Here is a 15,554-nt window from a genome sequence, read left to right as displayed (position 1 = left end):
CTCAGTACTGGTACTCCTTATAGTCTCATTATTACCTCAACTACCTGGTACCCCTGCACATTGACTCAGTACTGGTACTCCATATAGCCTGATCTCTGAGAGTGAGACAGATATATATTATTACTGTGTTAAACCTAGCAGTACTACTGATTTCTCTGAGAGTGATGCAGATATATATTATTACTCTATTAAACCTAGCAGTACTACTGATTTCTCTGAGAGGCAAATATATATTATTACTGTATTAAACCTAGCAGTACTACTGATTTCTCTGAGAGGCAGATATATATTATTACTGTATTAAACCTAGCAGTACTACTGATTTCTCTGAGAGGCAGATATATTTTATTACTGTGTTAAACCTATCAGTACTACTGATTTCTCTGAGAGGCAGATATATATTATTACTGTATTAAACCTAGCAGTACTACTGATTTCACTGAGAGGCAGATATATATTATTACTGTGTTAAACCTAGCAGTACTACTGATTTCTCTGAGAGGCAGATATATATTATTACTGTGTTAAACCTAGCAGTACTACTGATTTCACTGAGAGGCAGTTATATATTATTACTGTGTTAAACCTAGCAGTACTACTGATTTCTCTGAGAGGCATATATATATTATTACTGTGTTAAACCTAGCAGTACTACTGATTTCTCTGAGAGTGAGACAGATATATATTATTACTGTGTTAAACCTAGCAGTACTACTGATTTCTCTGAGAGTGAGGCAGATATATATTATTACTGTGTTAAACCTAGCAGTACTACTGATTTCTCTGAGAGTGAGGCAGATATATAGCATTTAGCAAAAAAACATTATTTCTCTCTCTGAAATGAAACCATCAAGTGATAGATTTTAAACAAATACATGTCTGTCACTGAACAACGCCATGCCATGATTAGATAGTGAAATAACACACCAATCTCTTCCATAATTTCTTTAAACCATAAAGGCACATTTCCGAACATTTCTGTAAAGTGATATGTTGCATGTTGGAGCTCTTCTTATGTTCCCATCTGAGATCAGAGTAGATGAGAGATGTAATGTTTGTCTCTGTTGTGTTGAAGACCAATCAAGCCGGAGAGAACAGCCTCCCCTGTACCCAGCTGTGTGTCCATGAAGAGTGATCGGTCTATGGGTACACCTATAGAGTTTAGAGAGGGAGACTTTTCTACTGAACAAAGGTAAGAAGAACTCATGGGTCATGGTCAGTGAGTTAAACAACACTGTCTCTAGTCATTTCTCCTCTCCCATTTTCACATTTCTTTTGGTTGTTTTCATAATCCATAGGCTAATACTTTTGTCCATTTTCATAGTCCTAAAACAATATTAAACAAACACAACGTTCCCTCCACGTGTGTGTGTGTGTGTGTGTGTGTGTGTGTGTGTGTGTGTGTGTGTGTGTGTGTGTGTGTGTGTGTGTGTGTGTGTGTGTGTGTGTGTGTGTGTGTGTGTGTGTGTGTGTGCAATCCCTGGACGAGGACATGTAATCTCTATCCTGATTGCCTAGTCACTTTTACATCTACCTACCTGTACATATTACCTCAATTACCTCAACTACCTGGTACCCCTGCACATTGACTCAGTACTTTTACTCCTTATAGTCTCATTATTACCTCAACTACCTGGTACCCCTGCACATTGACTCAGTACTGGTACTCCTTATAGTCTCATTATTACCTCAACTACCTGGTACCCCTGCACATTGACTCAGTACTGGTACTCCTTATAGTCTCATTATTACCTCAACTACATGGTACCCCTGCACATTGACTCAGTACTGGTAATCCTTATAGCCTCATTATTACCTCAACTACCTGGTACCCCTGCACATTGACTCAGTACTGGTACTCCTTATAGTCTCATTATTACCTCAACTACCTGGTACCCCTGCACATTGACTCAGTACTGGTACTCCTTATAGTCTCATTATTACCTCAACTACCTGGTACCCCTGCACATTGACTCAGTACTGGTACTCCTTATAGTCTCATTATTACCTCAACTACCTGGTACCCCTGCACATTGACTCAGTACTGGTACTCCATATAGCCTGATCTCTGAGAGTGAGACAGATATATATTATTACTGTGTTAAACCTAGCAGTACTACTGATTTCTCTGAGAGTGATGCAGATATATATTATTACTCTATTAAACCTAGCAGTACTACTGATTTCTCTGAGAGGCAAATATATATTATTACTGTATTAAACCTAGCAGTACTACTGATTTCTCTGAGAGGCAGATATATATTATTACTGTATTAAACCTAGCAGTACTACTGATTTCTCTGAGAGGCAGATATATTTTATTACTGTGTTAAACCTATCAGTACTACTGATTTCTCTGAGAGGCAGATATATATTATTACTGTATTAAACCTAGCAGTACTACTGATTTCACTGAGAGGCAGATATATATTATTACTGTGTTAAACCTAGCAGTACTACTGATTTCTCTGAGAGGCAGATATATATTATTACTGTGTTAAACCTAGCAGTACTACTGATTTCACTGAGAGGCAGTTATATATTATTACTGTGTTAAACCTAGCAGTACTACTGATTTCTCTGAGAGGCATATATATATTATTACTGTGTTAAACCTAGCAGTACTACTGATTTCTCTGAGAGTGAGACAGATATATATTATTACTGTGTTAAACCTAGCAGTACTACTGATTTCTCTGAGAGTGAGGCAGATATATATTATTACTGTGTTAAACCTAGCAGTACTACTGATTTCTCTGAGAGTGAGGCAGATATATAGCATTTAGCAAAAAAACATTATTTCTCTCTCTGAAATGAAACCATCAAGTGATAGATTTTAAACAAATACATGTCTGTCACTGAACAACGCCATGCCATGATTAGATAGTGAAATAACACACCAATCTCTTCCATAATTTCTTTAAACCATAAAGGCACATTTCCGAACATTTCTGTAAAGTGATATGTTGCATGTTGGAGCTCTTCTTATGTTCCCATCTGAGATCAGAGTAGATGAGAGATGTAATGTTTGTCTCTGTTGTGTTGAAGACCAATCAAGCCGGAGAGAACAGCCTCCCCTGTACCCAGCTGTGTGTCCATGAAGAGTGATCGGTCTATGGGTACACCTATAGAGTTTAGAGAGGGAGACTTTTCTACTGAACAAAGGTAAGAAGAACTCATGGGTCATGGTCAGTGAGTTAAACAACACTGTCTCTAGTCATTTCTCCTCTCCCATTTTCACATTTCTTTTGGTTGTTTTCATAATCCATAGGCTAATACTTTTGTCCATTTTCATAGTCCTAAAACAATATTAAACAAACACAACGTTCCCTCCACGTGTGTGTGTGTGTGTGTGTGTGTGTGTGTGTGTGTGTGTGTGTGTGTGTGTGTGTGTGTGTGTGTGTGTGTGTGTGTGTGTGTGTGTGTGCAATCCCTGGACGAGGACATGTAATCTCTATCCTGATTGCCTAGTCACTTTTACATCTACCTACATTTACATATTACCTCAATTACCTAAACTACCTGGTACCCTGCACATTGACTCAGTACTGGTACTCCTTATAGCCTCATTATTACCTCAACTACCTGGTACCCCTGCACATTGACTCAGTACTGGTACTCCTTATAGCCTCATTATTACCTCATCTACCTGGTACCCTGCACATTGACTCAGTACTGGTACTCCTTATAGCCTCATTATTACCTCAACTACCTGGTACCCCTGCACATTGACTCAGTACTGGTACTCCTTATAGCCTCATTATTACCTCATCTACCTGGTACCCCTGGACATTGACTCAGTACTGGTACTCCTTATAGTCTCATTATTACCTCAACTACCTGGTACCCCTGCACATTGACTCAGTACTGGTACTCCTTATAGTCTCATTAATACCTCAACTACCTGGTACCCCTGCACATTGGCTCAGTACTGGTAGTCCTTATAGTCTCATTATTACCTCAACTACCTGGTACCCCTGCACATTGACTCAGTACTGGTACTCCTTATAGTCTCATTATTACCTCAACTACCTGGTACCCCTGCACATTGACTCAGTACTGGTACTCCTTATAGTCTCATTATTAGCTCAACTACCTGGTACCCCTGCACATTGACTCAGTACTGGTACTCCTTATAGTCTCATTATTACCTCAACTACCTGGTACCCCTGCACATTGACTCAGTACTGGTACTCCTTATAGTCTCATTATTACCTCAACTACCTGGTACCCCTGCACATTGACTCAGTACTGGTACTCCTTATAGTCTCATTATTACCTCAACTACCTGGTACCCCTGCACATTGACTCAGTACTGGTACTCCTTGTAGTCTCATTATTACCTCAACTACCTGGTACCCCTGCACATTGACTCAGTACTGGTACTCCTTATAGTCTCATTATTACCTCAACTACCTGGTACCCCTGCACATTGACTCAGTACTGGTACTCCTTATAGTCTCATTATTACCTCAACTACCTGGTACCCCTGCACATTGACTCAGTACTGGTACTCCTTGTAGTCTCATTATTACCTCAACTACCTGGTACCCCTGCACATTGACTCAGTACTGGTACTCCTTATAGTCTCATTATTACCTCAACTACCTGGTATCCCTGCACATTGACTCAGTACTGGTACTCCTTATAGTCTCATTATTACCTCAACTACCTGGTACCCCTGCATATTGACTCAGTACTGGTACTCCTTATAGTCTCATTATTACCTCAACTACCTGGTACCCCTGCACATTGACTCAGTACTGGTACTCCTTATAGTCTCATTATTACCTCAACTACCTGGTACCCCTGCACATTGACTCAGTACTGGTACTCCTTATAGTCTCATTATTACCTCAACTACCTGGTACCCCTGCATATTGACTCAGTACTGGTACTCCGTATAGTCTCATTATTGTTTGTTTTAATGTGTTCTGTTTGACTGGTACTGTATATATAGACATATTGATGTTTTATTGTGTTACTGTTTGACTGGTACTGTACATATGGACATACTATAAAGTATGTGCATCAATAGACTCTGAAGGATTCAAGTGGAACTGAGATGAAGTGAATCAGTATCTGTATGTGACAACTCAATATTAGGAGGGTGTTAATGTTTTCACATTTATTTTGTTTGTTGATGTTTGTTGATTTATGTAATGTCACATAATTTAATGTTTAATTAATGTAATGGCACATATTTTAATGCTTTATGTCAGCATATATTTTAGTGCTTTATGTAATGTATTTTATCTATTGAAATATGGTTTTATATATTATATATATTGTAGTTTGATGGTGATTCATTATGTTTTCCAGATTCTCTAACCAAACTCTGAGATCAGTCTCTCCAGTACCCAGTCATCTGTCCATGAAGAGTGACTCCTCTATGCATCATCCTATACATTTTAGTGATGGATCAGGGACCTTTGACCCCAGGTAAGTTACTGGTCAGAATTGATGATATTACTATTGAAGAGGAGAACCTTCAAGATCTGAAACCAGATGTATTTTGAGTATCTGAGTATATACTGTAAAGCATCTGCTTATCATTTGTTGTTTATGTCATATATTTTAAGACACTGAGTGTACAAAACATTATGAACACCTGCTTTTTCCATGACGTAGATTGACAAGGTGAATCCAGGTGAAAGCAATGATCCCTTATTGATGTCACTTGTTAAATCCACTTCAATCTGTGTCGATGAAGGGGAGGTTAAAGAAGGATTTTTAAGCCTTGAGACAATTGAGACATGGATTGTGTATGTGTGCCATTCAGAGGGTGAATGAGCAAGTCAATATATTTAAGTACCTTTGAATGGGGTATTGTGGTAGGTCTCAGGCACAAAATTCTAGTAATGGTGTTGTGGACATGTTATTCATTCCAGAGGCTACTACCACACTCAGACAGCACAGTATACTGTTCCCAGCTGTCTGTCTATGAACACAGTATACTGTTCCCAGCTGTCTGTCTATGAACACAGTATACTGTTCCCAGCTGTCTGTCTATGAACACAGTATACTGTTCCCAGCTGTCTGTCTATGAACACAGTATACTGTTCCCAGCTGTCTGTCTATGAACACAGTATACTGTTCCCAGCTGTCTGTCTGTCTATGAACACAGTATACTGTTCCCAGCTGTCTGTCTATGAACACAGTATACTGTTCCCAGCTGTCTGTCTGTCTATGAACACAGTATACTGTTCCCAGCTGTCTGTCTATGAACACAGTATACTGTTCCCAGCTGTCTGTCTATGAACACAGTATACTGTTCCCAGCTGTCTGTCTATGAACACAGTATACTGTTCCCAGCTGTCTGTCTATGAACACAGTATACTGTTCCCAGCTGTCTGTCTATGAACACAGTATACTGTTCCCAGCTGTCTGTCTATGAACACAGTATACTGTTCCCAGCTGTCTGTCTATGAACACAGTATACTGTTCCAAGCTGTCTGTCTGTCTATGAACACAGTATACTGTTCCCAGCTGTCTGTCTATGAACACAGTATACTGTTCCCAGCTGTCTGTCTATGAACACAGTATACTGTTCCCAGCTGTCTGTCTGTCTATGAACACAGTATACTGTTCCCAGCTGTCTGTCTATGAACACAGTATACTGTTCCCAGCTGTCTGTCTATGAACACAGTATACTGTTCCAAGCTGTCTGTCTGTCTATGAACACAGTATACTGTTCCCAGCTGTCTGTCTATGAACAGAGTATACTGTTCCCAGCTGTCTGTCTATGAACACAGTATACTGTTCCCAGCTGTCTGTCTATGAACAGAGTATACTGTTCCCAGCTGTCTGTCTATGAACACAGTATACTGTTCCCAGCTGTCTGTCTATGAACACAGTATACTGTTCCCAGCTGTCTGTCTGTCTATGAACACAGTATACTGTTCCCAGCTGTCTGTCTATGAACACAGTATACTGTTCCCAGCTGTCTGTCTATGAACACAGTATACTGTTCCCAGCTGTCTGTCTGTCTATGAACACAGTATACTGATCCCAGCTGTCTGTCTATGAACAGTGACTTCTCCATGGATCATCCTGTTAATTCCAGTGGTGGAAAATCAATCACCTTTGACCGAAGGTACGTCACCACATATAGATATGTTGTTGTAATTTGTAATTTGTTGTAACTGAGTTTATTACTGCACCCTCTTATATCTCTGTAGTGGATGGTCTACTCTGTTAGAGGATCAGTATCTCTCTCTCCTTTATCTCTGTAGTGGATGGTCTACTCTGTTAGAGGATCAGTATCTCTCTCTCCTTTATCTCTGTAGTGGATGGTCTACTCTGTTAGAGGATCAGTATCTCTCTCTCCTTTATCTCTGTAGTGGATGGTCTACTCTGTTAGAGGATCAGTATCTCTCTCTCCTTTATCTCTGTAGTGGATGGTCTACTCTGTTAGAGGATCAGTATCTCTCTCTCCTTTATCTCTGTAGTGGATGGTCTACTCTGTTAAAGGATCAGTATCTCTCTCTCTCCTTTATCTCTGTAGTGGATGGTCTACTCTGTTAGAGGATCAGTATCTCTCTCTCCTTTATCTCTGTAGTGGATGGTCTACTCTGTTAGAGGATCAGTATCTCTCTCTCCTTTATCTCTGTAGTGGATGGTCTACTCTGTTAGAGGACCAGTATCTCTCTCTCTCTCCTTTATCTCTGTAGTGGATGGTCTACTCTGCCAGAGGATCAGTATCTCTCTCTCCTTTATCTCTGTAGTGGATGGTCTACTCTGTATCTCTCTCTCCTTTATCTCTGTAGTGGATGGTCTACTCTGTTAGAGGATCAGTATCTCTCCTTTATCTCTGTAGTGGATGGTCTACTCTGTTAGAGGATCAGTATCTCTCTCTCCTTTATCTCTGTAGTGGATGGTCTACTCTGTTACAGGATCAGTATCTCTCTCTCCTTTATCTCTGTAGTGGATGGTCTACTCTGTTAGAGGATCAGTATCTCTCCTTTATCTCTGTAGTGGATGGTCTACTCTGTTAGAGGATCAGTATCTCTCTCTCCTTTATCTCTGTAGTGGATGGTCTACTCTGTTAGAGGATCAGTATCTCTCCTTTATCTCTGTAGTGGATGGTCTACTCTGCCAGAGGATCAGTATCTCTCTCTCCTTTATCTCTGTAGTGGATGGTCTACTCTGTTAGAGGACCAGTATCTCTCTCTCTCTCCTTTATCTCTGTAGTGGATGGTCTACTCTGTTAGAGGATCAGTATCTCTCTCTCCTTTATCTCTGTAGTGGATGGTCTACTCTGTTAGAGGATCAGTATCTCTCTCTCCTTTATCTCTGTAGTGGATGGTCTACTCTGCCAGAGGATCAGTATCTCTCTCTCCTTTATCTCTGTAGTGGATGGTCTACTCTGTTAGAGGACCAGTATCTCTCTCTCCTTTATCTCTGTAGTGGATGGTCTACTCTGTTAGAGGATCAGTATCTCTCTCTCCTTTATCTCTGTAGTGGATGGTCTACTCTGTTAGAGGATCAGTATCTCTCTCTCCTTTATCTCTGTAGTGGATGGTCTACTCTGCCAGAGGATCAGTATCTCTCTCTCCTTTATCTCTGTAGTGGATGGTCTACTCTGTTAGAGGATCAGTATCTCTCTCTCCTTTATCTCTGTAGTGGATGGTCTACTCTGTTAGAGGACCAGTATCTCTCTCTCTCTCCTTTATCTCTGTAGTGGATGGTCTACTCTGTTAGAGGATCAGTATCTCTCCTTTATCTCTGTAGTGGATGGTCTACTCTGTTAGAGGATCAGTATCTCTCTCTCCTTTATCTCTGTAGTGGATGGTCTACTCTGTTAGAGGATCAGTATCTCTCTCTCCTTTATCTCTGTAGTGGATGGTCTACTCTGTTACAGGATCAGTATCTCTCTCTCCTTTATCTCTGTAGTGGATGGTCTACTCTGTTAGAGGATCAGTATCTCTCCTTTATCTCTGTAGTGGATGGTCTACTCTGTTAGAGGATCAGTATCTCTCCTTTATCTCTGTAGTGGATGGTCTACTCTGCCAGAGGATCAGTATCTCTCTCTCCTTTATCTCTGTAGTGGATGGTCTACTCTGTTAGAGGACCAGTATCTCTCTCTCTCTCCTTTATCTCTGTAGTGGATGGTCTACTCTGTTAAAGGATCAGTATCTCTCTCTCTCCTTTATCTCTGTAGTGGATGGTCTACTCTGCCAGAGGATCAGTATCTCTCTCTCCTTTATCTCTGTAGTGGATGGTCTACTCTGCCAGAGGATCAGTATCTCTCTCTCCTTTATCTCTGTAGTGGATGGTCTACTCTGTTAGAGGATCAGTATCTCTCTCTCCTTTATCTCTGTAGTGGATGGTCTACTCTGTTAGAGGACCAGTATCTCTCTCTCTCTCCTTTATCTCTGTAGTGGATGGTCTACCCTGTTAGAGGATCAGTATCTCTCTCTACTTTATCTCTGTAGTGGATGGTCTACTCTGTTAGAGGATCAGTATCTCTCCTTTATCTCTGTAGTGGATGGTCTACTCTGTTAGAGGATCAGTATCTCTCTCTAATTTATCTCTGTAGTGGATGGTCTACTCTGCCAGAGGATCAGTATCTCTCTCTCCTTTATCTCTGTAGTGGATGGTCTACTCTGTTAGAGGACCAGTATCTCTCTCTCTCTCCTTTATCTCTGTAGTGGATGGTCTACTCTGTTAGAGGATCAGTATCTCTCTCTCCTTTATCTCTGTAGTGGATGGTCTACTCTGCCAGAGGATCAGTATCTCTCTCTCCTTTATCTCTGTAGTGGATGGTCTACTCTGCCAGAGGATCAGTATCTCTCTCTCCTTTATCTCTGTAGTGGATGGTCTACTCTGTTAGAGGATCAGTATCTCTCTCTCCTTTATCTCTGTAGTGGATGGTCTACTCTGTTAGAGGACCAGTATCTCTCTCTCTCTCTCCTTTATCTCTGTAGTGGATGGTCTACTCTGTTAGAGGATCAGTATCTCTCTCTACTTTATCTCTGTAGTGGATGGTCTACTCTGTTAGAGGATCAGTATCTCTCCTTCATCTCTGTAGTGGATGGTCTACTCTGTTAGAGGATCAGTATCTCTCTCTCCTTTATCTCTGTAGTGGATGGTCTACTCTGTTAGAGGATCAGTATCTCTCCTTTATCTCTGTAGTGGATGGTCTACTCTGCCAGAGGATCAGTATCTCTCTCTCTTTTATCTCTGTAGTGGATGGTCTACTCTGTTAGAGGATCAGTATCTCTCTCTCCTTTATCTCTGTAGTGGATGGTCTACTCTGTTAGAGGATCAGTATCTCTCCTTTATCTCTGTAGTGGATGGTCTACTCTGTTAGAGGATCAGTATCTCTCTCTCCTTTATCTCTGTAGTGGATGGTCTACTCTGTTAGAGGATCAGTATCTCTCTCTCCTTTATCTCTGTAGTGGATGGTCTACTCTGTTAGAGGATCAGTATCTCTCTCTCCTTTATCTCTGTAGTGGATGGTCTACTCTGTTAGAGGATCAGTATCTCTCCTTTATCTCTGTAGTGGATGGTCTACTCTGCCAGAGGATCAGTATCTCTCTCTCTTTTATCTCTGTAGTGGATGGTCTACTCTGTTAGAGGATCAGTATCTCTCTCTCCTTTATCTCTGTAGTGGATGGTCTACTCTGTTAGAGGATCAGTATCTCTCCTTTATCTCTGTAGTGGATGGTCTACTCTGCCAGAGGATCAGTATCTCTCTCTCTCCTTTATCTCTGTAGTGGATGGTCTACTCTGCCAGACGATCAGTATCTCTCTCTCCTTTATCTCTGTAGTGGATGGTCTACTCTGTTAGAGGACCAGAATCTCTCTCTCTCTCCTTTATCTCTGTAGTGGATGGTCTACTCTGTTAGAGGATCAGTATCTCTCTCTCCTTTATCTCTGTAGTGGATGGTCTACTCTGTTAGAGGACCAGTATCTCTCTCTCTCTCCTTTATCTCTGTAGTGGATGGTCTACTCTGTTAGAGGATCACTATCTCTCCCTCCTTTATCCTTGTATTGGATGGTCTACTCTGTTAGAGGATCAGTAGTAACATCTACAAGTCTCTCTCTCTCTCCTTTATCTCTGTAGTGGATGGTCTACTCTGCCAGAGGATCAGTATCTCTCTCTCCTTTATCTCTGTAGTGGATGGTCTACTCTGTTAGAGGACCAGTATCTCTCTCTCTCTCCTTTATCTCTGTAGTGGATGGTCTACTCTGTTAGAGGATCAGTATCTCTCTCTCCTTTATCTCTGTAGTGGATGGTCTACTCTGCCAGAGGATCAGTATCTCTCTCTCCTTTATCTCTGTAGTGGATGGTCTACTCTGCCAGAGGATCAGTATCTCTCTCTCCTTTATCTCTGTAGTGGATGGTCTACTCTGTTAGAGGATCAGTATCTCTCTCTCCTTTATCTCTGTAGTGGATGGTCTACTCTGTTAGAGGACCAGTATCTCTCTCTCTCTCCTTTATCTCTGTAGTGGATGGTCTACTCTGTTAGAGGATCAGTATCTCTCTCTACTTTATCTCTGTAGTGGATGGTCTACTCTGTTAGAGGATCAGTATCTCTCCTTTATCTCTGTAGTGGATGGTCTACTCTGTTAGAGGATCAGTATCTCTCTCTCCTTTATCTCTGTAGTGGATGGTCTACTCTGTTAGAGGATCAGTATCTCTCCTTTATCTCTGTAGTGGATGGTCTACTCTGCCAGAGGATCAGTATCTCTCTCTCTTTTATCTCTGTAGTGGATGGTCTACTCTGTTAGAGGATCAGTATCTCTCTCTCCTTTTTCTCTGTAGTGGATGGTCTACTCTGTTAGAGGATCAGTATCTCTCCTTTATCTCTGTAGTGGATGGTCTACTCTGTTAGAGGATCAGTATCTCTCTCTCCTTTATCTCTGTAGTGGATGGTCTACTCTGTTAGAGGATCAGTATCTCTCTCTCCTTTATCTCTGTAGTGGATGGTCTACTCTGTTAGAGGATCAGTATCTCTCTCTCCTTTATCTCTGTAGTGGATGGTCTACTCTGTTAGAGGATCAGTATCTCTCCTTTATCTCTGTAGTGGATGGTCTACTCTGCCAGAGGATCAGTATCTCTCTCTCTTTTATCTCTGTAGTGGATGGTCTACTCTGTTAGAGGATCAGTATCTCTCTCTCCTTTATCTCTGTAGTGGATGGTCTACTCTGTTAGAGGATCAGTATCTCTCCTTTATCTCTGTAGTGGATGGTCTACTCTGCCAGAGGATCAGTATCTCTCTCTCCTTTATCTCTGTAGTGGATGGTCTACTCTGCCAGACGATCAGTATCTCTCTCTCCTTTATCTCTGTAGTGGATGGTCTACTCTGTTAGAGGACCAGTATCTCTCTCTCTCTCCTTTATCTCTGTAGTGGATGGTCTACTCTGTTAGAGGATCAGTATCTCTCTCTCCTTTATCTCTGTAGTGGATGGTCTACTCTGTTAGAGGACCAGTATCTCTCTCTCTCTCCTTTATCTCTGTAGTGGATGGTCTACTCTGTTAGAGGATCAGTATCTCTCTCTCCTTTATCTCTGTAGTGGATGGTCTACTCTGCCAGAGGATCAGTATCTCTCTCTCCTTTATCTCTATAGTGGATGGTCTACTCTGTTAGAGGATCACTATCTCTCCCTCCTTTATCCTTGTAGTGGATGGTCTACTCTGTTAGAGGATCAGTAGTAACATCTACAAGTCTCTCTCTCTCTCCTTTATCTCTGTAGTGGATGGTCTACTCTGCCAGAGGATCAGTATCTCTCCTTTATCTCTGTAGTGGATGGTCTACTCTGTTAGAGGATCAGTATCTCTCTCTCCTTTATCTCTGTAGTGGATGGTCTACTCTGTTAGAGGATCAGTATCTCTCCTTTATCTCTGTAGTGGATGGTCTACTCTGTTAGAGGATCAGTATCTCTCTCTCCTTTATCTCTGTAGTGGATGGTCTACTCTATTAGAGGATCAGTATCTCTCCTTTATCTCTGTAGTGGATGGTCTACTCTGTTAGAGGATCATTATCTCTCTCTTCTTTATCTCTGTAGTGGATGGTCTACTCTGCCAGAGGATCAGTATCTCTCTCTCCTTTATCTCTGTAGTGGATGGTCTACTCTGCCAGAGGATGAGTCCAGGTGTGCAGTGTGTCAGCAGGTTCTGAGGGATCCGGTCTCTATCACCTGTGGACACAGGTTCTGCAGACAGTGCATCACCAGATACTGGGAGAAACCTGCTCCTTCAGGAGACTATGACTGTCCTCAGTGTAGAAAGAGATCCAGAACACTTCCTGTACTACAGAACCTGAGGGAACCCAATGATGCAAGAGGCTCTGAAAACAGTAAGAACACTTGCAGACCTGTGCTAAGTCAATACCTCAATATGATTTAAATGTAGTTAACTACAATAATATGAGATAATATAAGTTACTGTAGTTGCGGAGGCCCACATTTCATCCTGTCAATGACTGTGTCTGATACACATCCATTTTACTCCTCCCTTGTAGTGGATGACAGCCTGCAGAGAGCTATAGTAAACCATAAAGCCAGTCTGAAAAGGAGGTATGAATGTGTGATAGAAGGCATGGAAACAGCAGGGAACCAAACTCCCCTCAACAGGATTTACACAGAGCTCTACATCACAGAAGGAGAGAGTGAAGGTGTTAACAATGAACATGAGGTGTGGCATCTAGAGACAGCATCCAGGACACCAACCTCACATGACACAGCAATCCACTGCAATGACATCTTTAAACCCTTACCTGGCCAAGAGAGAAGCATCAGAACTGTGCTGACCAAGGGCATCGCTGGCATCGGAAAAACAGTCTCTGTGCAGAAGTTCATCCTAGACTGGGCTGAAGGGAAGGCAAACCAAGATGTGGAGATCATATTTGTGCTTCCTTTCCGGGAGCTGAACTTGATCAAAGATCGTCAGTACAGTCTTCTCAGACTTTTAAATGACTTCCACACAGAACTAGACATAGGCAATGCAAAGAAACTCACTGCCTGTAAAGCTATGTTCATCTTTGATGGTTTGGATGAAAGCAGACTTCCATTAGATTTCCAGCACAATGAAAAGGTGTCTGATGTCACCCAGACATCATCTGTTGATGTTCTGCTGACAAACCTCATCAAGGGGAATCTGCTTCCCTCTGCTCTCCTATGGATAACCTCCCGACCAGCAGCAACCAATCAGATCCCCCCTAAGTGTGTTAACCAGGTGACAGAGGTACGAGGGTTCAATGACCCACAGAAGGAGGAGTACTTCAGGAAGAGATTCAGTGATGAGGACCTGGCCAGCAGAATCATCTCACACATAAAGACATCAAGGAGCCTCCACATCATGTGCCACATGCCGGTGTTCTGTTGGATTTCTGCAATAGTCTTTGAACACATGTTGAGGACAGACAAGAGGAGAGAGATGCCCACGACTCTGACTGAGATGTCCATACACTTCCTGCTCATTCAGACCAGCCTGAAGAACCAGAAGTATCATGGAAGAGATGAGATGGATCAAGAGGAGCTCATGGAGTCAGATAAGGAAATTCTTCTGAAGCTGGGGAGGCTGGCGTTTGAAAATCTGGAGAAGGGTAATCTCATGTTCTATGAAGAAGACCTGAAAGAGTGTGGCCTTGATGTCAAAGAAGCCTCAGTGTACTCAGGAGTGTGCACACAAATCTTTAAAGAAGAGTCTGTGATATTTCAGAGAGTGGTGTACTGCTTTGTTCATCTCAGCATTCAGGAGTTTCTCTCAGCTGTCTACATGTACCATTGTTACACAGCCAGGAACATGGATGCACTGAAGCCTTTCCTCAAGCGAAAGTCTAGAGGTGTGTCTGAAGAGCTAACCTTGCATGAGCTGCTGAAGAGTACCGTGGATAAAGCCTTGGAGAGTAAGAATGGACACCTGGACCTTTTTGTCCGCTTCCTTCATGGCATGTCACTAGTGTCCAATCAGAAACTCCTACGAGGTCTGGTGACACAGACAGAAAGCAGTCCGGAGAGCATCCAGAAAACAATCCGATCCCTTAAGGTGATGCAAAGGAAGAACATGTCCCCTGAGAGGTGCATCAATCTCTTCCACTGTCTGATAGAGATGAAAGACCATTCAGTACAGGAGGAAATCCAAGAGTACTTGAGGTCAGAGAACAGATCCAAAAACCTCTCCCTTGCTCAGTGTTCAGCGCTGGCCTACATGCTGCAGATATCAGAGGAGGTTCTGGATGTGTTTAACCTGAAGGAATACAAGACATCAGAGGAGGGTCGTAGGAGACTGCTCCCAGCTGTGAGAGGCTGCAAGAAAGCTCTGTAAGTATCACTGTAAATATCGCACACCAAAATAAATTGTAGTTATAGCAGTATTTTCATTGGCTGACTGGCTCTGTAAGTAATCATGAGACTATCCCTCAGACCAAACTTTACTGAATGTAGGAACAACAGTATTTTCATTGGCTGACTAAACTTTCTATCAGCTGAAAACTCTTAAACTACAAAACAAACTGATCAGTAAAGTTGTAGCATTGAGCCATGAATGCACAGCCTGTACATTATTCGTGCACCATAACGGTGTAAGCTAGGAAAGCTGAGAA

General features: G+C 41.9%; 1 protein-coding gene across 1 annotated transcript; it reads left to right on the top strand.

The window, feature by feature from the left end:
- Window positions 1-777: 777 nt before the first annotated feature.
- On the top strand, window positions 778-15,277 carry LOC145850410 (NLR family CARD domain-containing protein 3-like). The gene is made up of 6 exons (XM_082972580.1): window positions 778-1,192; window positions 3,049-3,165; window positions 5,323-5,442; window positions 7,034-7,096; window positions 13,072-13,307; window positions 13,473-15,277. The coding sequence occupies exons 1-6, from the start codon at window positions 1,125-1,127 to the stop codon at window positions 15,275-15,277; spliced, it is 2,409 nt and encodes an 802-aa protein (XP_082828706.1). The 5' UTR covers window positions 778-1,124.
- The last annotated feature ends 277 nt before the right edge of the window (window positions 15,278-15,554 follow it).

The sequence above is a fragment of the Salmo salar genome, unplaced genomic scaffold (assembly GCF_965601325.2).
Source record: "Salmo salar unplaced genomic scaffold, fSalSal1 ptg000781l, whole genome shotgun sequence".
NCBI classification, from domain to species: domain Eukaryota; kingdom Metazoa; phylum Chordata; class Actinopteri; order Salmoniformes; family Salmonidae; genus Salmo; species Salmo salar.
Note: the sequence above shows the minus strand (reverse complement) of the source record. Positions and strands in the feature narration are given on the sequence as shown.

What these genes read in the sequence shown, in the direction of transcription:
- LOC145850410 (XM_082972580.1), top strand. Translation starts at nt 1,125, where the DNA reads ATGAAGAGTGATCGGTCTATGGGTACACCTATAGAGTTTAGAGAGGGA. An exon ending in GACTTTTCTACTGAACAAAG is followed by an intron (nt 1,193 to 3,048) that starts GTAAGAAGAACT and finishes GTTGTGTTGAAG; the next exon opens with ACCAATCAAGCCGGAGAGAA. An exon ending in TCAATCACCTTTGACCGAAG is followed by an intron (nt 7,097 to 13,071) that starts GTACGTCACCAC and finishes TTATCTCTGTAG; the next exon opens with TGGATGGTCTACTCTGCCAG.